At 43.9% G+C, this 21,516-nt stretch overlaps 1 protein-coding gene across 5 annotated transcripts in view; it reads left to right on the top strand.

The window, feature by feature from the left end:
* The window catches only part of LOC119953086 (septin-9-like), a 322,986-nt gene extending 303,467 nt beyond the window's left edge, over positions 1–19,519 (top strand). For all 5 annotated transcript variants that reach the window (XM_038776914.1, XM_038776916.1, XM_038776915.1 and 2 more), the window contains 2 exons: positions 13,409–13,460; positions 18,380–19,519. In XM_038776914.1, coding sequence (XP_038632842.1) covers positions 13,409–13,460; positions 18,380–18,509 — 182 coding nt within the window. In that variant the 3' untranslated portion in view covers positions 18,510–19,519. The remainder of the gene's footprint in view (positions 1–13,408; positions 13,461–18,379) is intronic.
* The last annotated feature ends 1,997 nt before the right edge of the window (positions 19,520–21,516 follow it).

Raw genomic sequence — 21,516 nt, 5'->3', positions numbered from 1 at the left:
TACATATCTATTATTCCTGTTCTTTTTCTGATAAGATACATCTTCTGGTTAGATACAGTCATTACCATGCCAAATTGTAAATCCTCAGCAACTTTTTCATTGGCTTTTATACATTGCTTTACTTAATAGCGTAGCAATGGCGTATGTAAAATCGTTTGGTGTATAGAATTATTTCCGATCTTAGCCCTGTAGCCTGATCATCATTCTTTGCAATAGCAAGGGCACTCATTTAAGAATTTTGAAAATAGATTCAGTAGTAGTTTTTAACTGTTTCAAGTGTAAAGTGATACACAAACCAATCTAAACATTTCACAAGTAATGGTAATCCTTATCAGAACCTTTTTGAGCTGTACATGTCTGGTCTCCAAATGAAATACTGAACCTGGTACAGTGCATTACCACTAATGCTAATTTTGCAATAGTACAGTTTATAATCCTGCCTGTAAGATCTATGCTGAAATTGTTTTTTCATTATTGTCTCAGCATTGTAGAATTCTAGAAAATGTTGTTCAACGAACAAAACCGTTCTTTATTTTCCACATTCAATGGGATTCCACCTCCATTCGATGGTCTTAACTGTTTTTTAAGATATGATCTTTGTTCCTGAAGGTGTTTTACTCAAATAATTCATCGAGCCTAACAGTCTTCACATATCCTCTTTGCACTGAGGACATTGTGTGTACTCAAGTGGATGAGACTTTTATATGTCAAATGCATTGTCTTCACTAGTGATATCTTCACCAGTGCTGTCATCAGCAAGTGCCCTCTTGTGACTCCCAGCACACAGTTGACTTTATTAAGTTTCAGTTTAACTCTTCCAGAGGTTTCAATTATTTTCTATCTGCCACCTGTTCCCTTTTTTGACATACTGCACATCATTAAGTCATCCATTGTGTGCCCGTGCTGTTGATGTGCTTATATATCATATAGATTGTTTTGTAATACACTTCGAGTGGAAGCACTGCCAAAGGCATCTGATAAAATCTCACTCTGCTTTTGCTACCCTTTTTTGCCTTGAAGGTCATCATTTCTGATTTCGCATTTGGCTGCTTCTTAATCCCTTTCCTTCCTATTGCCTGAGTAATTTCAATTCCCCGCTGCACAAATCTTGTGGTTTCATTTTTATTTTGCTGTCCTCCCTCAGTCAATCAACTTTAGTTGAAGACCAAGACTTACTTTTAATTTTATTATAATACTAATTCTGTCAATTAATTAAACAAATGTATAATTTTATATCATTGCACATTGATTGCTTTTTCCATTTTCTGCATGTGACATGGAAAGCATGTTTAATTCAAATTTAATTTACAATTGCAGTATTTCTGGAGCTTATTCATTATTGTACCCACTTTCAGATCCTTTTCTTTTGTAAAATGTTATTAATGCTCATGTTCAATCTCAAATAATATATGGAAAAATTAATTATTTTCCAGTGTTTTATTCATTTGTGCAGATCATACACTAAGCCACTGTATCCTTTTTCAATTTTCGGCAAGGCCTCTGGCAAAGAAATGCAAGATGAAATTTGAAAATGATCAATTACAATATCTTGCTGTCTACTTGATTTTTTTAGTTTTGGTTTCCTTACCTTAGCTTTTGTTTGGCATTTTGATCCACCATTGAACCATAAAGGGAAACATAACTTCATTTAAAAAATTTCCAGCCAGTTTATAAACTTTGTTGTGGAAGACAACTGATAATTAAAATCCCAACTTTTAACTAGTTGATTCATTGCAATATTGTTGGGTGTTAAGAAGACCAAAGCCAACTGGACAATTATTAAAATGCCTTGAAGAAAGCTACATTGTGCTCGGAATATTATTGCTTCTCAATTACCTTTGTTGGGCTTCAATCCGAGTCATGTGTCCATTTCCAGTCAAAGGTTATTCTGAGGGATGATGGATGTTTCTTTCAAGGCATCATGCTTTCGTCTGCCTCCAATCAGGCGGTTCAAAGTGGCAGAGGTGAAGGCGATGAAAGGAAAGTGAAACAGGCCTACATGTCCAAAAACAATTCACAGACGGTGGAAGACTTTGTTTAGCGTTGTCGCTGTTGGAATGTAGGAAAAGCAGCAGGAAAACTGCAGGCAGCAAGGTCCCCACACAGCAATGTCATAATGATCAGATCACTTTTTTTCAAATGTTGGTTGAAGGATCAATTTGACCAGGAAAGTGTCACCTACAGCACAGAACAAGAAGAAAGATATGTGCTAATAGCACCTTTCAAGGCCTCAGGACTGCCCTGCTCCTCTTTTGAATTAACACCATAGCATATTTTATCTTCATCTCCAGGGGCAGATGGGGCTTCAATTTAATGTCTCACCTGAAAGATCACTCCTTTAAAGTCAGTACTCCCTCAGAGGGAGCATCTTGGATTTTGTGACCCAAGACCCTGTAGTGGGACCTGAACCCCCAATCCTCTGACTCTTGAGACAAGAGGGCAACTGCCCAACCACGGCCGATGCTTGTTGTGCTCTGTGCAGCCGAATACTGCTGAAAAGAGAAACAAGTTACTGAAATTTTTCATCGTGTACTCATCAGGACAAGAGCAAGAATACCAAATTTCAAATGATCACAACAATCACAGTAATAATAAGGAGAAATGGATGCCGATCGATTGGCCTTTCCATAGACAAAGCAACAGTGAATATAGGCTCCCCAAGCTTCTTGTGCAAGAATGTACTTCTCTTGTTTGCAGATCTCTGTATAACAAATATGTCACGTGTTTAATGCACGACTGATTTATCTTAAATGGGTTGTTTGTGGAGCTATTACTGCACACAGGATTATTGAATGACATCTAACAGGAGATGTTTTATTGTAGGCTTTGCAAGCATGGAATGGTTGAGCAGAGTCTGTACTCTATTGCAACCAACCAAAGAAACCTGCTGTTTAATTTGATCAGCCAATCACTGGGATGTATAGCTTATGTACCTGGCATTGCATGGGCACTGAAATTCATACATAAAGTTGCTCAATGGTGTGGCCGGCCAAACATCTTTTGTGGGCTGACAGCAGCATCCTTTAGATGACACAAAGCTGGGTGGGAGGGTGAGCTGTGAGGAGGATGCAGAGACGCTTCAGTGTGATTTGGACAAGTTGAGTGAGTGGGCAAATGAGTGGCAGATGCAGCATGACATGGATAAATGTGAGGTTATCCACTTTGGTAGCAAAAACAGGAAGGCAGATTATTATCTGAATGGCGATAGATTGAGAGAGGGGAATGTGTAGCGAGACCTGGGTGGCCTCGTACACCAGTCACTGAAAATAAGCTTGCTGGTGCAGCAGGTTGCAAAGAAAGCAAAAGGCATTTTGGCCTTCAGAGTGAGGGGTTTTGAGTACAGGAGCAGGGATATCTCGCTGCAATTATACAGGGTCTTGGTGAGACCATACATGGAATAGTATGTGCAGTTTTGGTCTCCTTATCTGAGGGAGGATTCTCTTGCTACAGAGGGGGTGCAGCAAAGGTTTCTGGGATAGTGGGACTGACACATGAGGAGAGATTGAATCGATTAGGATTATATTCATTGGAGTTTAGAAGAATGAAAGGGTATCTCGTAGAAACCTGTAAAATTCTAACAGGTCCAGAAAAGATAGATGCAGGAAGGATGTTACCAATGGCGGGAATCTGATCCAGAACCAGGGGTCACAGTCTAAAGATACAAGGTAAACCTTTTAAGACTGCGATGAGGAGAATTTCTTCACCCAGAAGGTGGTGAGCCTGTGGAATTCGCTACCATAGAAATCAGTTGAGGCCAAAACATTGTGGGCGGGATTCTCCTTCCCGGCAGACCCGTTTTCTGGCATGGCGTGTCCCCGCCGGCAACGGGATCCTCCGTCCCAGCAGCCAGCCAATGGGGTTTCCCATTGTGGCCAACCCTAAGCCGTCATGAAATCTGCAGGCGTGAGTGCGTTGCTGGCGAAGTGAAGGATCCCGCCCATGGAGAATCCCGCCCTGTATGTTTTCAAGAAAGCGTTGGAATTAGCTCTTGGGCTAAAGAGATGAAAGGATATCGGGGAAAAAAATTACATGTCTGGTTTCATATTTAGTTCTTCGTCTGTAAGAGTCCTTCCCTTGTTACAATTTCTTTTATTTTGTTTTATCATTTTTGGTCGGTGGACCCATAAGCAGAATGTACGTTTAAGCAGAGGGCTCAAGCTGAAGCAGCCTGTTTGTCAGGACTGTGCGCTCCTAGGTTTTGTATTTTGGAGAGAAGAAAACAGAGTCATCGGCGCCGAGTGAATCTTAAGAACCAGCTTTGTAGGAATCGGTTAGACTGACTGGCTGGCAACCAGTGGGTTCAAGGACAGTGTTCTTCCTGACAACATTCAATGATTGGTTCCTATGAGATGTTTCTGAGAGCACAGGGCAGACGGAATTAGACCCTGAAAAAAGAAGGAGCTCTCTCTCTCGCTGCTGACGTAAAAAAACTGCTTTATTGTTCTAAAATCAGTGAGTGCCTGACTCTAAACTTGATATGATCTTGAATTTCCAGAGAAAGTAGACAACCTTGCCAGGGAAAACCATCTCAAGCCGAGAAGAAATAAATGCCGAAACAAAAAATCTTGATCTTCAGAAAGACATTAACCGGAATCCATCCTAGTGCATCAAAGATCTTTATCCTTTTATTTTTATTGATATTTTCTTTAACTCTCAACCACCCTTTTCCCTCTATGTTGATTTTCTGTGTGTGTTGAGAGAGTGGGGGTAGTTAGAAAGGGAGGGTTGGGAAAAGGGTATTAGGTAGTCAGTTACATTTTTGTCTGTTTAATTATATTACTGTTGAAGAATTTAAGGTTATTTGTGTGTTAAGGTTATAAACCAGGTGACTGCAGTTCTTTGGGCTCAGCCAAGGTCCTCCGGTATTTTAAAATAACATCTAATTTCACTTGTGGTGTGACTCCACGTAAAGTGGGGCTGGAAATGACCATGCACTAGCCCAGGGGGTTGTGACATAATTTGGGGACTCGTCCAGGATCTTTGGAACGGTAGACAGCGATGATTTGGGGGACAGTATTTAATGAAGAGGCACCAGATTTGTAATAGTATAACTGGATGGCTCTGAAAGCTGCTGAGGCTTTTCAGGTGGAGGACCTACCTTTTGTTTATTTACAAGGGCTGATAAAGAATGAACTCTGCAAAGAGAAATTAAAATGAGGACACTTAACATAGAACATAGAACAGTACAGCACAGAACAGGCCCTTCGGCCCTCAATGTTGTGCCGAGCAATGATCACCCTACTCAAACCCACGTATCCACCCTATACCCGTAACCCAACAACCCCTCCCTTAACCTTACTTTTATTAGGACACTACGGGTAATTTAGCATGGCCAATCCACCTAACCCGCACATCTTTGGACTGTGGGAGGAAACCGGAGCACCCGGAGGAAACCCACGCACACACGGGGAGGGCGTGCAGACTCCACACAGACAGTGACCCAGCCGGGAATCGAACCTGGGACCCTGGAGCTGTGAAGCATTTATGCTAACCACCATGCTACCGTGCTGCCCCTTTATTTGGAAATGGAAATATTAGCAAGAGAACACTAACTTAAAAGGTTGGAGTTAAAGACAGAAGTTGAGGAAAGTCAAGAGAGAGGAGTAACCCTTCCCAGTCCAAATCCTAATCGGTATATATTTAAATATGTACAGGTCCGACCAAAATTTGAAGAAAAGGAAGTAGAGGCATTCTTCATGGCATTTAAGAAAATAGCAACCCAAATGAATTAGCTGAAAGAAAAGTGAACATTGCCCATGCAAAGTAAATTGACGAGACAGACGCAGTTTATATGCTTCCCTATCAGAGGGAGTGTCTAAGGATTACGATGAGGTTAAAAGAAAAAGGCTATCGCATGTTTATATGATTAGTTCCGGAGGCAAGCTGGTTTAGCTCACTCAGCTAAATTGCTGGCTTTTAAAGCAGACCAAGCAGGCCAGCAGCACGGTTCAATTCCCGTACCAGCCTCCCCGGACAGGCGCCGGAATGTGGCGACTAGGGGCTTTTCACAGTAACTTCATTGAAGCCTACTCGTGACAATAAGCAATTTTCATTTCATTTCATTTCAAAAGTTTCGAAATTTATGGAAACAGCTGGGATAGACATATGTTGAATTTGAAAGGGTTAAGCAGAACGATTTAAATAAATAGATATGAGCATTGGGCGTTGAAACTCCCTATGAGGCTCTGATGGGTCATTCGCTCAGTAGAATTTAAGAATGCCCGACCTTCTGTGATAAGAACCCATGTTGAAGACCAAAGGATTATGACCATAGACAAACACAATAACAGCTGATGATTGAGATCAAGTTTGAAAATGATAAGAAGTGGGATAGTGAAAGGAAGGCAGAATGGCCACTGTAAGGAACGGATAGCTGGGAATGCGCCCAGATCAACATTTTGGGCAGAAAACATCACAAATGCATGGAGGATTCTGTGTAATATGAACTCGGACAGAATTATTTTATTGCCATGCTGATGTAAAGGATACAGTTAGAGTCTCCACTTGATCACAATTTGACACTCTGGATTTATTACATAAAATTGCATTAGTTTTCCACCATGAATTTTTTTTGCTCAAGTTTCTACTTGAAAACTATTGCAAAAATGAAGGGGGCGATTCTCCGATATTGGGCCCAAGTGACCCCGTTATGAACGCCGTCATGACCAGGCCCATGCACAATGCATTCTGGCTCCCACAGGGGGCCAGCACAGTGGTGGAGCGGTTCATGCAGCTCCAGCCTCCTTACGCGGTGCTAAATGGGCACTGCACCAACCTGCGTATTCGTGGGGGACTTCTTACGCACACCGGCCCCGACCCAACATGGGATTAGTGTTCAGGGGCCGGCCGTGCCAGAAAGTAGGCCCGGTGGGGGGAGAAGAGGCTGGCCCGCCGATTGGTGGGTCCCAATCGTGGGCCAGACCCCATCGGAGGCCCCCCCGGTGAAGGAGCCCCCCCTCCCCGACCCTTCCCGGCGGCAGCGACCAGGGGTGAACGGTGCCGCCGGGGCTCTGTCGTATCGGCGCGGCCGCTCGGCCCATCCAGGCCGGAGAATCGGTGACCCTGCAGATGGTGCCCATTCCCCGCACCTCAGAGAATTGAGCACCGGCGTTGTGGCACGGTTGCGGCGATTCTCCGGCCTGGCGCAGGGCTCGGAGAATCACCCACCAAATCTTCCATTAACCAGCACAGTCGGGAAGTGTTTCAGAATTTATTTTCTAAGTTGGTACTAAAATTTATACCTCAATGTATTTGAATGGGAGGATGCAGATTTATTAAATGGGTTAGCATTGGTTTATCCAATGCAACACTTATTAATTTCATTGGTAAAAATGATAATAGTTCCGCAGTGAATTAAATATTTGTTAATGTGTAAAACATGCTCATTAGCTCTGATTTAGGTTTTTTTAATTTCCCCCTCACTCTGACACAATCTTACAACTGTCTACTCTAATTCTGTCCCACTCTCACAAGTATTCTATTTACCTCAATACTGCTCTCTGATGTATCCTCCTTATCAGTTGATACTTCTCTACTTCCCATTGCCAGTTTTTCTGCTCTCCACTGAATTTCCCTTTAATTCCCATCCCCTTGCCAATCTAGTTTAACCCCTTCCCAACAGCATTAGTAAACCTTCTCGCGAGGACATTAGGCCGGGTCCTGGTCAGGTGTAACCCGTCCACCGTGTACAGGTCCCACCTGCCCCAGATCCAGTACCAATACATCAGACGTCTAAAGTCCTTCCTCCAACTCCATTTCTCCAGTCATGTGCTGAATTACTCAATCTTCCTCTTCTTATCCCCATTAACACTTGACACTGGGATAACCCGAGGTTACTGCTCTTGAGGTCCTGCTTTATAATTCCCTTCCAAACTCCGTAAAATCCGCTTTGAGGACTCATCACTTCTACCTATGTCACAGCTCCCAATGTGGACCACCATCCTCCCCCAAAAGAATGTCCTGCAGATGCTCTGTGATGTCTTTGACCCTAGCACCAGGGAGGCAACACACCATCCTGGAGTTGAGTCTACGTCCACAGAAATATCTGTCTGCTCCCCTAACTGTGGAATCCCCTATCGTTATATCACTTTGAACAGACAAACAAGGAGCAGTAGGCCATTCAGCCCCTTGAGCTTGCTCCGCCATTAATAAGATCCTGACTGAGCTGATAGTAGCTTCAAATTTGCATCCTGCCTAATCCCAATGAGCTTTCAACCCCTTACCGAGAATCTATCCACCTCTGCCTTAAAAATATTCAAAGATTCTGCTTCCATCACCATTTTCAGGGAGAGAGCGCCAAAGACTCTCAACCACCTAAGTGAAAGATCTTAATCTCCTCTCTGTTTTAAATGATTTTTTTTTTAAACTGAATTTCAGAAATTTTGCTCATGAGTTTGTAGCACACAGTTTTTCTGCCACAGTTCCCAACATTGCAACAGTGATGATTCATTGGCTTGAAAATGTTTGGGGGAATTCTGAAGTTATACATATGCAAGTTTTGTCAAGCTTACTTATTTTGTCAGGTGCCTACATGTTTTTTTGTTCAGTGAACAATCTGTCCGTTGGATAACAATAACTGCAATAAATATGAGAAGCCGAGAAATTCTGTGCAATCCGATACATAATCTGATTTTAAAAAAAGTTGTTAACTTGTGTCTGGAGATCAGGGCCAGGATTCTCTGGCCTCCCAGACACGTGTTTCTCAGTGGCGGGAGGCGGGGCGCCGTTCACTGGCGGCGGGACACTCTGGGCGCGATTCTCCCAAAGGGAGACTGAGTGCTGACGCCGGAGTGAAACCCGGAGTGTTTCACTCCGGTGTCGGAGGCCGCTCCTCACCCCTATTTCCCTCCCAGGGGGGGGGGGGGGGCTAGCAGCGGCGTTGCGAGAAACTCGGCCGCCGGGCCTTGACGCTTGTGTCAAAGCGGCGCGCCGAGAATGACGCGGCCGGCGGCGCCTAAGTGACGTTAGCCGCGCATGCGCAGGTTGGTCGGCTCCAACCCTCGCATGCGCGGTTGACTTCTTCCCGCAAGACATGGCGGCTTGACCTTGCGGGGCGGCGGAGGGGAAAGAGTGCGTCTCTTAGAGATGCCGGCCCGACGATCGGTGGGCACCGATCGCGGACCAGTCACCTCCTGAGCACGCCCGTGGTGCTCGATCCTCCTTCCGCCGCCCCACACTTACCTGTTGCGCGATGTTCACGCCGGCAGCGACCAGGTGTGGTTGGCGCCGGCGTGAACCGGTCGGGTTTGTCAGGCTGCTCGGCCCATCCGGGCCGGAGAATCGCCGGTCGCTGTGAAAAACGGCGAGCGGCGATTCCGCGACACGCCATTTTGGGGGAGTGAGAGAATCGTGGGGGGTGCCAGGGCGGCGTGTCATGATTCGCCCGGCCCTCCCGCGATTCTTCCACCCAGCGTGGGGAGTGGAGAATCGCGCCCTCTGTTCCCGCTGCCGTCAAGGCGATTTCCCATTGAAGCCACCTCGTACCGCTGGGAAATTCGGGGGCGGGGGAGGGGGGGGGGGGATGCTGCTGGTGGGACCTGAGCACCTCGACACCAGCGAACAGCCAAAGAATTCCGGACCGGGTAGTGTTATATGACCAGTTAGTATCAGCTGTTGTATTACCAATTGAATATACCATTGTAAAGATAGTGCATTTTCTTCTGCCCTCTTGTGGTTATTTGATGAGTTGAAAGTATTTATGAAGTTATTTTATCAGAGAGGTCAATAACTTTTTGTTCCATTACTTCCCAGTGGATATATACAACAAATTAGTTGTATCGATTATGCAAGGTTTAATCAGATTAAAATGGATACTGAACCAAAGAATAAGTTATAAGAGGGGTGACAAAAGCTTCATCACAGGGTGGTACTAAAAATGTTCAGCTTTTAAAAAAATTGAACCACAGCCGTTAACAAAAATTGCTCTTATGCACAACTGTGGCTCGAAGTGTCTGACATTCTTGCAGTATTTCCAATGATCTGTCGTTCCTCCTACCACTGCTGATACAGTACTAGCAAAGCAAAAGCTAAAATGTAGCCAGCTGAGAGTTTGGCTAGGAAGTGGGTATGGCCTATGGTGCAAAAAACAATGGCATTAGAACATAGAACAGTACAGCACAGAACAGGCCCTTCGGCCCTCGATGTTGTGCCGAGCCATGATCACCCTACTCAAACCCACGTATCCACCCTATACCCGTAACCCAACAACCCCCCCCTTAACCTTACTTTTATTAGGACACTACGGGCAATTTAGCATGGCCAATCCACCTAACCCGCACATCTTTGGACTGTGGGAGGAAACCGGAGCACCCGGAGGAAACCCACGCACACACGGGGAGGATGTGCAGACTCCACACAGCCAGTGACCCAGCCGGGAACCGAACCTGGGACCCTGGAGCTGTGAAGCATTTATGCTAACCACCATGCTACCGTGCTGCCCTTGTTGCGAAATGGGTGTTTTCATTCAGTTGCGATCAGCTTATATTCCATCTTATCCCTTTGCCAATAAATGAGGCGGTACGTTTAGAGTTCCAAAAGTTTTCAAAGCTTCTTGAGAGTAATTTTGCTATCTCACTATAGAGGAACATAGTGAGGTACTCCATGATTTAGGTAATGATCCGGGAGAATACTGTCCAGTTTGTTTTGGTCCCAGCATTCGAGTGCTGCAGAGTTCGGTTTGTGAACAAAATCAAAGTTGAAACATTACAATTTAAGTTTCATGAGTCTTGGAGAACACGGTTACAGATAAGTTGATTTGCATTGAGTGCCTGCTTGTATGAGAACACTCTGACTCTATTTAAATTATTTAGCCTATTTATTGTGGTGACACGCACTGGATGCTGTTAGAGTTCCCTACTCAACAATATATTGTTGCAGACAGAGTGGAGGGAGAGACTGGAACTCCAATTCTCTTCCCTTACTGCCTGTAATCAGTGTGTTTCTTCAAAAAGTAACACAAGTGTTTCTTAACCCCTGAGGAGTGTATGGTCAAGTTGTGAGTTTAAATAGAGAAGATTATTTATGCATGCATTCATCATTCACCCCGTAAGTCTAAACGCCACATCACTCATTCTCCAAGAATTCCAGTTGCAGAGGATAGTGCACTTTTTTTTACCAATTATAAAAGAGCAGTTTGTAGTTCACGGGTGTGATTCTCCATTGACTGACTGTGAAATCAGCAAACGTGATTGGGCGGAGAATAGTTTCCGACGCCAAACTCGCGTGCACCGATTTGACGCCAAATCACAATTCTTCGTCACCTCGAAAGCAGTGTCAATGCGGTCCCGAACGCGCGTGCAGTAAATACCGTTTGCATATGATTAGCAGGCCTGACCCGGTATTCTTCGGGGCCTCCGCGATTCTCTGCCTCCAGTGGGCTGTGTTCCCGATAACGCAGTTCACTTGTGCTTTACAAGTCGTGAAACCAGCGTCGTGGCTGCTGAGTAAGAGAGGGGGGGTACGGAAAGTGTCCAACATCACCATAGTTTGTGATGTTGGACTGTTTGCTGACAGTTGTGCCGCAGGCCGAGGGTTTTCCGCCAGGGCCGGGAGGAGCAGCGGGAGTGGCCAGGAGGTGGGCTGTGGCGTCGGGGTGGATGGACACGGAACACCTTTGCCACATCCGGAAAGGCAGCACGCCGCTGACAACCCATTGTGAACCTAGATTTATGGGTCATATAGGTGTCCCCCTGGCCACTCCCCTAGGTGCCCTCTGGCCCCAGCTGAGCCATCGCTGTATGTGTGGGCTCCAGCACAATCAGTGCCATCTTGATGGCTGGGAAGAGTGTGTGTGGGGAATTGTAATGTGTATATGTGGCTGCAGCTTGTCAGCCTCCTGTGTGTCGATCACGGACCTGGCGAATCCTGCACCGTTTTTCATTTGTATCGATTGTGTTCCATGTGGCGCCAGTGCTTGCCCCACCACAGTCGTTGAATTGGTCCAGGTTCAGAGCCAATTTTGCTGTCGTGAAAGTCCATGACTCCTGCCCGGGCATCAACACTTAGTCTCAGGAATGGAGAATTCAACCCCACGTGTTTGGTTCACCTTCGGAAGAATTATGTTGCGGGCCCATTGAAAGTGTTTTCACTTCTGAAGGGGTAGTGTTGGTGGGTTCAAATAGCTGGAGACAAATATCAGGGTTGAAGAAATCAGGCTGGGAGACTAGCAGGCACTGCATTCTCCAGGTCCCCCCCCCCCCCCCGCCCCCCGCCCCCTGATTCTAGGGATAAAATAATTTGGGGTCTGCAGTCTGTTTTGGTCACGTGGGGGCAGGATTCCATGCCTCCCATTCTCCACATGATGGGTTGAAGACACGGTGATTGATGCACAATAGGGGATTTCAATGATAAGTCACTGACTTCATAGAATCATAGAATTTACAGTGCAGAAGGAGGCCATTCAGCCCATCGAGTCTGCACCGGCCCATGGAAAGAGAAACCTACTCAAGCCCACGTCTCCTCACTATCCCTGTAACCCAGTAACCCCACTTAACCTTTTTGGCCAATGCACCTAACCCGCACATCTTTGGACTGTGGGTGGCAACCGGATTACCCGGAGGAAACCCACGCACACACGGGGAGAAAGTGCAGACTCGGCACAGACAGCGACCCAAGCCGGGAATCAAACCTGGGACCCTGGAGCTGTGAAGCAACCGTGCTAATCACTGTGCTACAGTGCTGTCCTAGCCATGATTGTCTCACTGGGAAACTTTATTTTCCATAGCATCCTCATCGCTCCATCAAATCTGGCATTCTTCTCTGATAATCCCTCTCCTGTTGAGCGAGTAAAGGTTGTCGCTTTGCACCTGAGAAACCCATTTACATTTGATGACTTAGACATGTTCGTACATCCTTTGTCTGTACAGAAATTGCAAAAGTCACCTGACCTTCGTCAGCCACCTTGTAAGTGGCTTTCTTTTCTAAAAAAGGAGGTTAATTCCAGAAGATTACAAACTGATTAAAGTCCATGTTTTAAAGTTATGGATAGAACCTTCCTGTACCGGGCATGATGATATGTTTTGCTTCTTCTGAGATTGGAGTTATCTGTAGGTGGGTGTGTCATTAGCAGCTCCAATGAGATCATGACGGATGTTAGATTTATGAATGTTGCGGTGATGTCTGTCTCTGGACTGGAGTAGAGGCAGTGTTACGCTGCAGGAGAGAACCCTCAGAGAGATATCAGTGCAATAAATGCACACACAATTTGTACACTCTAAGTTTGTTTTATGTTCTCATTGTTACAGGCATGATTGCAATGTGAAAATATATGATGAGGCAATGAGGTGGCCGATAGAACATTTGAATGCAAATTGAAAGCCTCTCCATACAATGTTATTAAAGTAGATAATGTAGGATAACCATTAAAACATCACGGCAAATTCTATATTAACTGTTTTTCAATCTCTTTCAGTGGAAAATACGTCTCACTGCGAATTTGCCTATTTGCGTGATCTGCTGATACGGTGAGTTGGGAATGGGCTCTTTCCTGCCTGGAATCCTATCTATATCCCTATTTTACCTTTCTAGATGGTGCTATCTCAGTTCTTACATTGCGTATTTTCTCATTCTTAAATCTCATTGGTTAACGAAAAAATCCAAAAAAAAACAAAAACTTCCCTCCACATCACATTTCTCTCACTCTGTCACTACCTTTATTAGTGTCACAAGTAGGCTTACATTAACATTGCAATTAAGTTACTGTGAAAATCCCCTAATCACCACACTATGGTGCCTGTTTGTGTACACTGAGGAAACATTCAGACTGTCAATTCACCTAACAAACACATCTTTCGGGATTTGTGGGAGGAAACCAGAGCAACCAGAGGAAACCCATGTAGACACGGGGAGAATGTGCAGACTCCGCGCAGACAGTGACACAAGCCAGGAATCAGACCTGGGTCCCTGGTGCTGTGAAGCAACAGTGCTAACCATGGTGCTACCATGCCACCCACAACTTTGTCAAACATCTTTTAAGCTGAAAGGTGTTCGGCTATCTAACTAATTCGTCTAACCAATAGCAGAAGCCCAGTTACAGCAAAATAATGCATCTGATATACCATGCGCATTTTATTTCAGGTGGTTGACCACTGACGTTATCAGTGTTACACTGTTATCTGTACATTTCACTACTGAATGGAATACCAAAGTTGCAATTGTCAGTGTTATTTTGCTGTAACTGGGCTTCTGCTATTGGTTACACTAATTAGTCAGTTAGCCCAACACCCTTGAGCTCAAAAAATGTTTGGCAAAGTTGTTAAAAGTGTGAGCTGATAGTGGCAGAGCGAGAGAAATGTGATCATTGATAACCAATGAGATTTAAGGATTAGAAAATACGCAGTGTAAGGACTGAGAAGCAAGGGCAGAGCAATACCAAATCAGGTGCAAAAAGAAACCAGGAATGCCAGGGAAGATTGAAATGAGAGAGAGAAAGGAAAAAGAGACAAAGGAAAAGTAACAACATTTTAAGATTGATATTTTCAAATTGCCCCAGTAATATTCATAACTGCAGGAATGTGACACCACAATTGTAAAAGGTATTTTTTGTGCCAGAGAAGTTTATAGGTTATAAACAATGATCACATAATTATAAAGGTACTTGTGCTTCTAATTATTAGCATTAAATACCTTGTGCAATTTCTGTTTGAGCAAATGCAGCATGACATTCAGTGCAGGTCAGTGATGATCAGAGAGCAAACTGCTGTTTTCACAGAGCTAATGGTGAAGTGACACAACTTTGAAATCAACCTTTATCACATTTAACTGCCCCCACAGTTCTCTGTGACAAGGTGTTTCAAAGACTCACGACCCTCTGAGAGAAGAAATTACTCCTCATCTCAGACATCCCTTTATTCTGAGACTATGCTCTCTGGTCCTGAACTCTCCATGAGGAGAAACATCCTCTTGGCATTTACTCTGTCAAGCCCCTTAAGAATCTTTTATGTTTCAATGAGATCACCTCTAATTCTTCTAACTTCCAATGAGTAGAATCCCAACCTATTTAACCTCTGCTCATAAGACAATTCCTCTTTACCTGGAGACCAATTCTCTGAACCACCTCCAATGAAATAATATATTTCCTCAAATAAGGGGACCAAAACTGCTCACAGAACTACAGGGTGTGGCCTCACTAGTACCTTGTACAGTTAAAGCAAGACTTAGCTACTTTTATATACCAACCCCCTTGAAATAAGGACCAACATTAGATTCCAGAATTAATAGTTTTCCACATTATACTCCATTCACCAACTTTTTGTCCACTTACTTAACCTGTCAATATCTCTGCCAACTGGATCCCCTTCGTAACTTGCCTTTTCCCCATGTTTCTGTGTCGTCTACAAGTTTGGCCAGAGTATATTTGCTTGCTTCCTCAAAGACATTAATATGTATTGTAAGCACTACTCCCTGTGGAACCCCACTGGTTACAGGTCACCAACCTGAAAAAGAATCCCTTATCCGTACTCGTTGTTTCCTGGTTTAGCACACTGGGCTAAATCGCTGGCTTTGAAAGCAGACCAAGGCAGCACGGTTCAATTCCCATCCCAGCCTCCCCGAACAGGTGCCGGAATGTGGCGACTAGGGGCTTTTCACAGTAACTTCATTTGAAGCCTACTTGTGACAATAAACGATTTTCATTTCATTTCATTTCCTGCCTATTTGCCAATTCTCTATCCGTGCCAATAACTAGGCCAACACTGTGGGCTATTATGACTGAACCTTTTGTCAAATGTCTTCTAGAAATCCAACTACAACACACCTATTGGTTCCCCTCTATTCACTCTGGTTGAACTTCCTCAAATAACTATTATATTAGGCAGACGTAATTTTACTTTCATGAAACCATGGTGACTCAACTTGATGAGGTTCTAATTTTCCAAATGTGCTGCTATTATTACGTTAATAATTGATTGCAACATTTTTCCAACAGTAGATGTGAGCCTAATCGGCCTATAATTACCTGCTTCTCCCCCCCCCCCCCCCCCCCCCCCCCCCCCCACCTTTTGTTTTTGAATAGGTGTGTCACATTTGTAGTTTTCCAATACTCTGGTGCTTTTCTAGAATCCAAGGATTTGGGGAAAATTACAACCAATGCATCCATTATCTCTGTAGCTACTACTTTTAGGATCTTATGGTGCAAGTCATTGGGGCCAGGGGATCTATCTCCCATTAGCTTCATTAGTTTGTCTAATACTACTTCCTCTAATAATGGTGTGGTATTTAATTCTTCCCCTGTATTCTTTAATATGACTGGGTTTTCATGAGGTATCTGCCACCATAAAGATTGATGCAGAATATCTGCTTAACTCCTCTGCCATTTTCGTGTTCCCCATAACTATCCGCCAGATTCATTTTGTAAAGGGCTATGATCACTTTGACCTCCCTCTTCCTTTTTATATATTCACAGAAGCTCTTATTGTCAGATTTTATATTCCTTACTATGTGCCCTGGTATTTTATTTTCTCTCTATTATATTTTTAGTTCTTCTTTGCTGGAATCTGAATTTATCCCAGTCTTTGCGGCTATCACTGACTTTTGCCTCCTTATATGCTTTTTTTTTCCAACTGACTACTCTCCTTAACTTCCTAGGTTAGCCATGGTTGGTTTATACCTCTTGGAATCTTTCCTTCTTACTGAGGTATATTTTTTGCTGAGATTCATGAATAACCTCCTTAAATGTCTGCCACTGCTTGATTAATGTCTTTCCTGCTAATCTGTTCACCCAAGCCACTTTAGCTAACTCTATCTTCATTTCATTGTAATTCCTTTGATTTAAGTTAAATGCAGTAATTTCTGACCCAAGTTTCTCACTCTCAAACTGAATATTAAATCCTATTGTGTTATGATCACTGCTTCCTAGGGGATCTTTTACTCTGTGGTCATTTATTAAACTTTAAAAAAAAAAAAAATTTAGAGTACCCAATTCATTTTTTCCAATTAAGGGCAATTTAGCGTGGCCAATCCACCTAGCCTGCACATCCTTGGGTTGTGGGGACGAAACCCACGCAAACAAGGGGGAAATGTGCAAACTCCACATGGCCAGTGACCCAGAGCCGGGATCGAACCTGGGACCTCGGCGCAATGAGGCAGCAGGGCTAACCCACTGCACCACCATGCTGCCCTGTCATTTATTAAACTTGCCTCATTACCCATTACCAGCCTGTTCCCTGGTTGGCTCCACGGCATGTTGTTCTAGGAAACTACCCTAATGCACTCTATGAATGTGTTGTCGTAGCTACCCTTTCCAACTTGATTAAACCAATCAACATAAAGATTAAAGTCATTCATAATTATTGCTTTATGTTCCAACAAGACAGAATCTAATCATCGTCCGTTGACATTCAATGACATTACTATTGCTAAATCGGCCATCAACACCCTGACAGTGACCATTACCAGAAACTGAACTGGACTGGCCTTATAAATACTGTGACCACATAAGCTGGTCAAAGGCTAGGAACCCTGTGGTGGGTAACTCACCTCCAGACTCCCCAGAAACTTGACAGCATCCAGGACAAAGCAGCCCGCTTAATTGGCACCCTATCCACAAACATTCACTTCCTTCACCACCGGTGCACCACAGCAGTGTGTGTCATCTACAGGATGCACTGCAGAAACACACTGAGGATCTTCTGATGGCACCTTCCAAACTCGTGACCATCTGGACGGAAAAGGGCAGCAGATTCCTGGCCAATGCATCGCAGCTCTTTTAGGGGCAGCACGGTAGCATTGTGGATAGCACAATTGCTTCACAGCTCCAGGGTCCCAGGTTCGATTCCGGCTTGGGTCACTGTCTGTGTGGAGTCTGCACATCCTCCCCATGTGTGCGTGGGTTTCCTCCGGGTGCTCCGGTTTCCTCCCACAGTCCAAAGATGTGCAGGTTAGGTGGATTGGCCATGATATATTGCCCTTCGTGTCCAAAATTGCCCTCAGTGTTGGGTGGGGTTACTGGGTTATGGGGATAGGGTGGAGGTGTTGACCTTGGGTAGGGTGCTCTTTCCAGGAGCCAGTGCAGACTCGTTGGGCCGAATGGCCTCCTTCTGCACTGTAAATTCTATGATACATTGGAACACCACCACCTGTAAGTTCCCCTCCCAGCCACAACCATCCTGACTTGAAACTGTATCGCCATTCCTTCGCTGTGGCTGTGTCAAAATACTAACTTCCCCCTCTAGCAGCACTGTGGGTGTGCCTACACCACATGGACCACATTTCAAAAAGGCAGCTCACCACCACCAGCTCAAGGGCAACTAGGGATAGGAAATATATGCTGGCCTAGCCAGCAGAACCCACATCCCCATGAATGAATTGAAATAATACAATTTAAATTGGTTCAGTATTTCAACGTGTGCATTCTGATGATGACATTGTACTAAATATCCCTCAGGACTCACATGCAGAATCTCAAAGATGTGACCAGCGCCATTCACTATGAAGCATACAGAGTTCACCGGCTGAGTGAGGAAAATGAGTTTTCCAATGGAATAGAAGAAAAGGATATGAACAGCAACATGTAAAATATATATGGCTTTTCCTCTAGGCTGCTGAATTTATTTGACCAGCAAATAATTTAGGTAAAAGGTATGTGGTTGTGTATCAGCACTGCTCGTCTGAAGATAATTTATTCCATACTGTGCTATTCTGTTCACAAATGAATGACTATTACACATCACAAAACTAAGTGGTGCACACTTGCCATATTTTTGTATTGCCTTGCTTCATAGAATACCTTTTAGATTTGCACGACACCAAAGGGGTTGTTCTGAACTGTTTTTTTGGAGAAAACTGCAATTAATTTTTGCGGTTCACTTTATTTCGTAATGAATCTAAATTGTTCAGGGAGAAACATAAAAACAAAATTGTGTTGATTTGTGAACAGAATGTTTCGGTGGATTAAAAATTGCTTTTAATACTATTGTAGTGCTCACGCTAAATATGTGTTCGACAGGACAAAAAGAACAGAATGTAATTGGCTTAATTATCACTATTTATTTCCACTATATTACTAGCATGTTTCAGTATATCAAAACACGGCCAACTGACATGTATTCTAGAAAATCCCAAAGCTCTCTTTGTTCCTTCGTGACTTTTAATTAGAGAAGTGAAAGACAACACACGGTGGACGCATTTACATTTGTGAAATAAAGTAGTGGTGGTGGTTGTTCTTTTAAAAAAGACGAACTCGTTTAATGATGTAAACAATGTTAAAACAGTGAGTAGAAAGACTGCTTTTTTGCCAAAATATGTATTGCTCACTGAAAGATGTAGAGGTAGTTTTCATTAAAATGCGGCACATCTTGGATCTTTATCCATCTAAGCAACATGTCAAAAGAATGTCACATTAGTTACTCAGTATTCTGAAACTGTAATTATATTGAAAATTGACGCTTATCTTTTGTCTTTCATTGTATGACCTTTTATATGTGCATTTTTGGGGTTTACATTCATTGTCAAATTAGACTTTTTATATAAAATAAAAATGTGTTTGATATATATTTCCTAAAATAAACATCGCAGATTTAATGTTTTTAACTGCCTTTGGTTATTTTGACTGTGTTCATCATTGATTAATCAATTAAAGGCAAATGGTATGTTGGCCTTTACATACGAGAGAATCTGCATATTAAATAAAGGGATTAAGATGAGGTGGAATTTCTTTACTCAGAAGGTGGTGAATGTTTGGAATTCTCTACCCCAGAGGGCTGTGAGGTTCCATCATTGAATATGTTCGAGACAGTTGATTTCGACATTAAAAACATCAAGGGTAAGTAAAATGGTATTGAAGTATAAGATGGGCCGTTGATTGGTGGAGTGGGGTGAAAGGGCTGAATGGCCTACTTCTATGTTTTATGTATAATGCAGGCATATTGAAGAAGACACTCGAAAAAAAAAACTGGGTAGGGTGAGACCTTTTTATTCCTGGGACGGGCATATCTTGTTTCTTACCCAATCCTGGTTGTCCCGGGAAACTGGGGCTTGGCTGCTTTTTTAACCACTGCAGCCTTTGTGGTTTTGATATCGCTTAAGCGGCTTCAGACCAGGTAAGGATAGGAGGGCCGCAATTCTCTGGCCGTTCACTGTCGATGGGATTCTCTGGTCCGGCTGGCAGCGCACCCCCTGCCAGAGGGTTTCCCGGCTACGTGGGGTTGTTTCAATGAGAATTCACACCGACAGATGCGGGAAGAGAGACTCTCGCCCTCTCCTAATGCCAAGAGACGTGAGGCTGGAGAATCCAGCCCCAGGTTTCCTTCTCCAAAGAGTAGACATCAGTGAATCAGTTGCGTTTCTACAACAATTTGATATTGGCCACTTCGGTTATCTTTTTATTATTTCCAGATTTTTTGATAAACTGAATTAAAATTCTCAAACGATCATAGTCAGATTTAAATTGACATTCTCCAGCAACCTAATGAGTAGTTGGGAGTAGTTCTAACACACGGGGACTCCATGGTAAATGGAACGATTATTTTCATGTTGGCCCAGATTTTGCAATCTCCAGTTGTCTGGTTTAGCACTGTGGGCTAAACAGCTAGATTGTAATGCAGAGCAAGGCAGCAGCGCGAGTTCAATTCCTGTACCGGCCTCCCCGAACAGGCGCTGGAATGTGGCGACTAGGGGCTTTTCACAGTAACTTCGTTGAAGCCTACTTGTGGCAATAAGTGATCATTATAGAGACGGGATATACCTCCCAAGGAACATGATAGGCACCTCTGATGTCCCAATGCAATGACTCCATGGGAAATGTCTGGCAAGTTTGAACTTCCATTGGGCAATTCTCCTACTTCTGGGCTAACCGAAAATGTCTCCAACTCTGAGCCGGAGACTTCAGACAGTTCCGGCTTACTTACATGGATAGTTAAAGAGGAAATTATTGAAAAATCCTAGTCTAACACCGGGGCAACTACAGAACTGACTTCCCCACCCACTCCTATCACTCATGCTGACACCTCAACCTACCCACCTGCCACCCTACCCACTTACCTCACACACCCTACCTAACCCCTTACCCACCATATCTCTTTACCCACATACCTCAGCTGCCCAACCCCTCCCAATCCTACCCCTAATTTTATCATTTACCTTCTCTCGTTTTTCAAAGAAGCTTTGGGACATTTAAACTCTTTGCGCACCAGAATATAGCAGCTAGTGTTATAAAAAGGGGACATGATTTCTGGACGGATTCCCTCTGCTGCACCCTCCAAGATTTCCTGCGCTGACTGAGTTCTGCAGCCGCCCCATCAGAAGATTGGCCTGAAGATAAGTGTGCATTTTATGTTTTGCCTGATCTGGCTCAAAAAGTGGTTTGGATCTTGAACGGAAGATTTGGACCAATTGTAGCTGCAAGAATGGAACTTGAACAACAAAAGAAATCATGAGATGGAAAAGTTGCACCAAAAGTTGCACCACTTTTCGTCCCAGTGCTTGCTGATTTACACCTGTTCCCAGTTAAACAACATTTCAATATGAAAAATGTCAAACTCGTTTTCAAATCCCTCCCTCCCCCTTGGCTCACCCCACCCTATC

This window comes from Scyliorhinus canicula, chromosome 18 (genome assembly GCF_902713615.1).
Source record: "Scyliorhinus canicula chromosome 18, sScyCan1.1, whole genome shotgun sequence".
NCBI classification, from domain to species: domain Eukaryota; kingdom Metazoa; phylum Chordata; class Chondrichthyes; order Carcharhiniformes; family Scyliorhinidae; genus Scyliorhinus; species Scyliorhinus canicula.
Note: the sequence above shows the minus strand (reverse complement) of the source record. Positions and strands in the feature narration are given on the sequence as shown.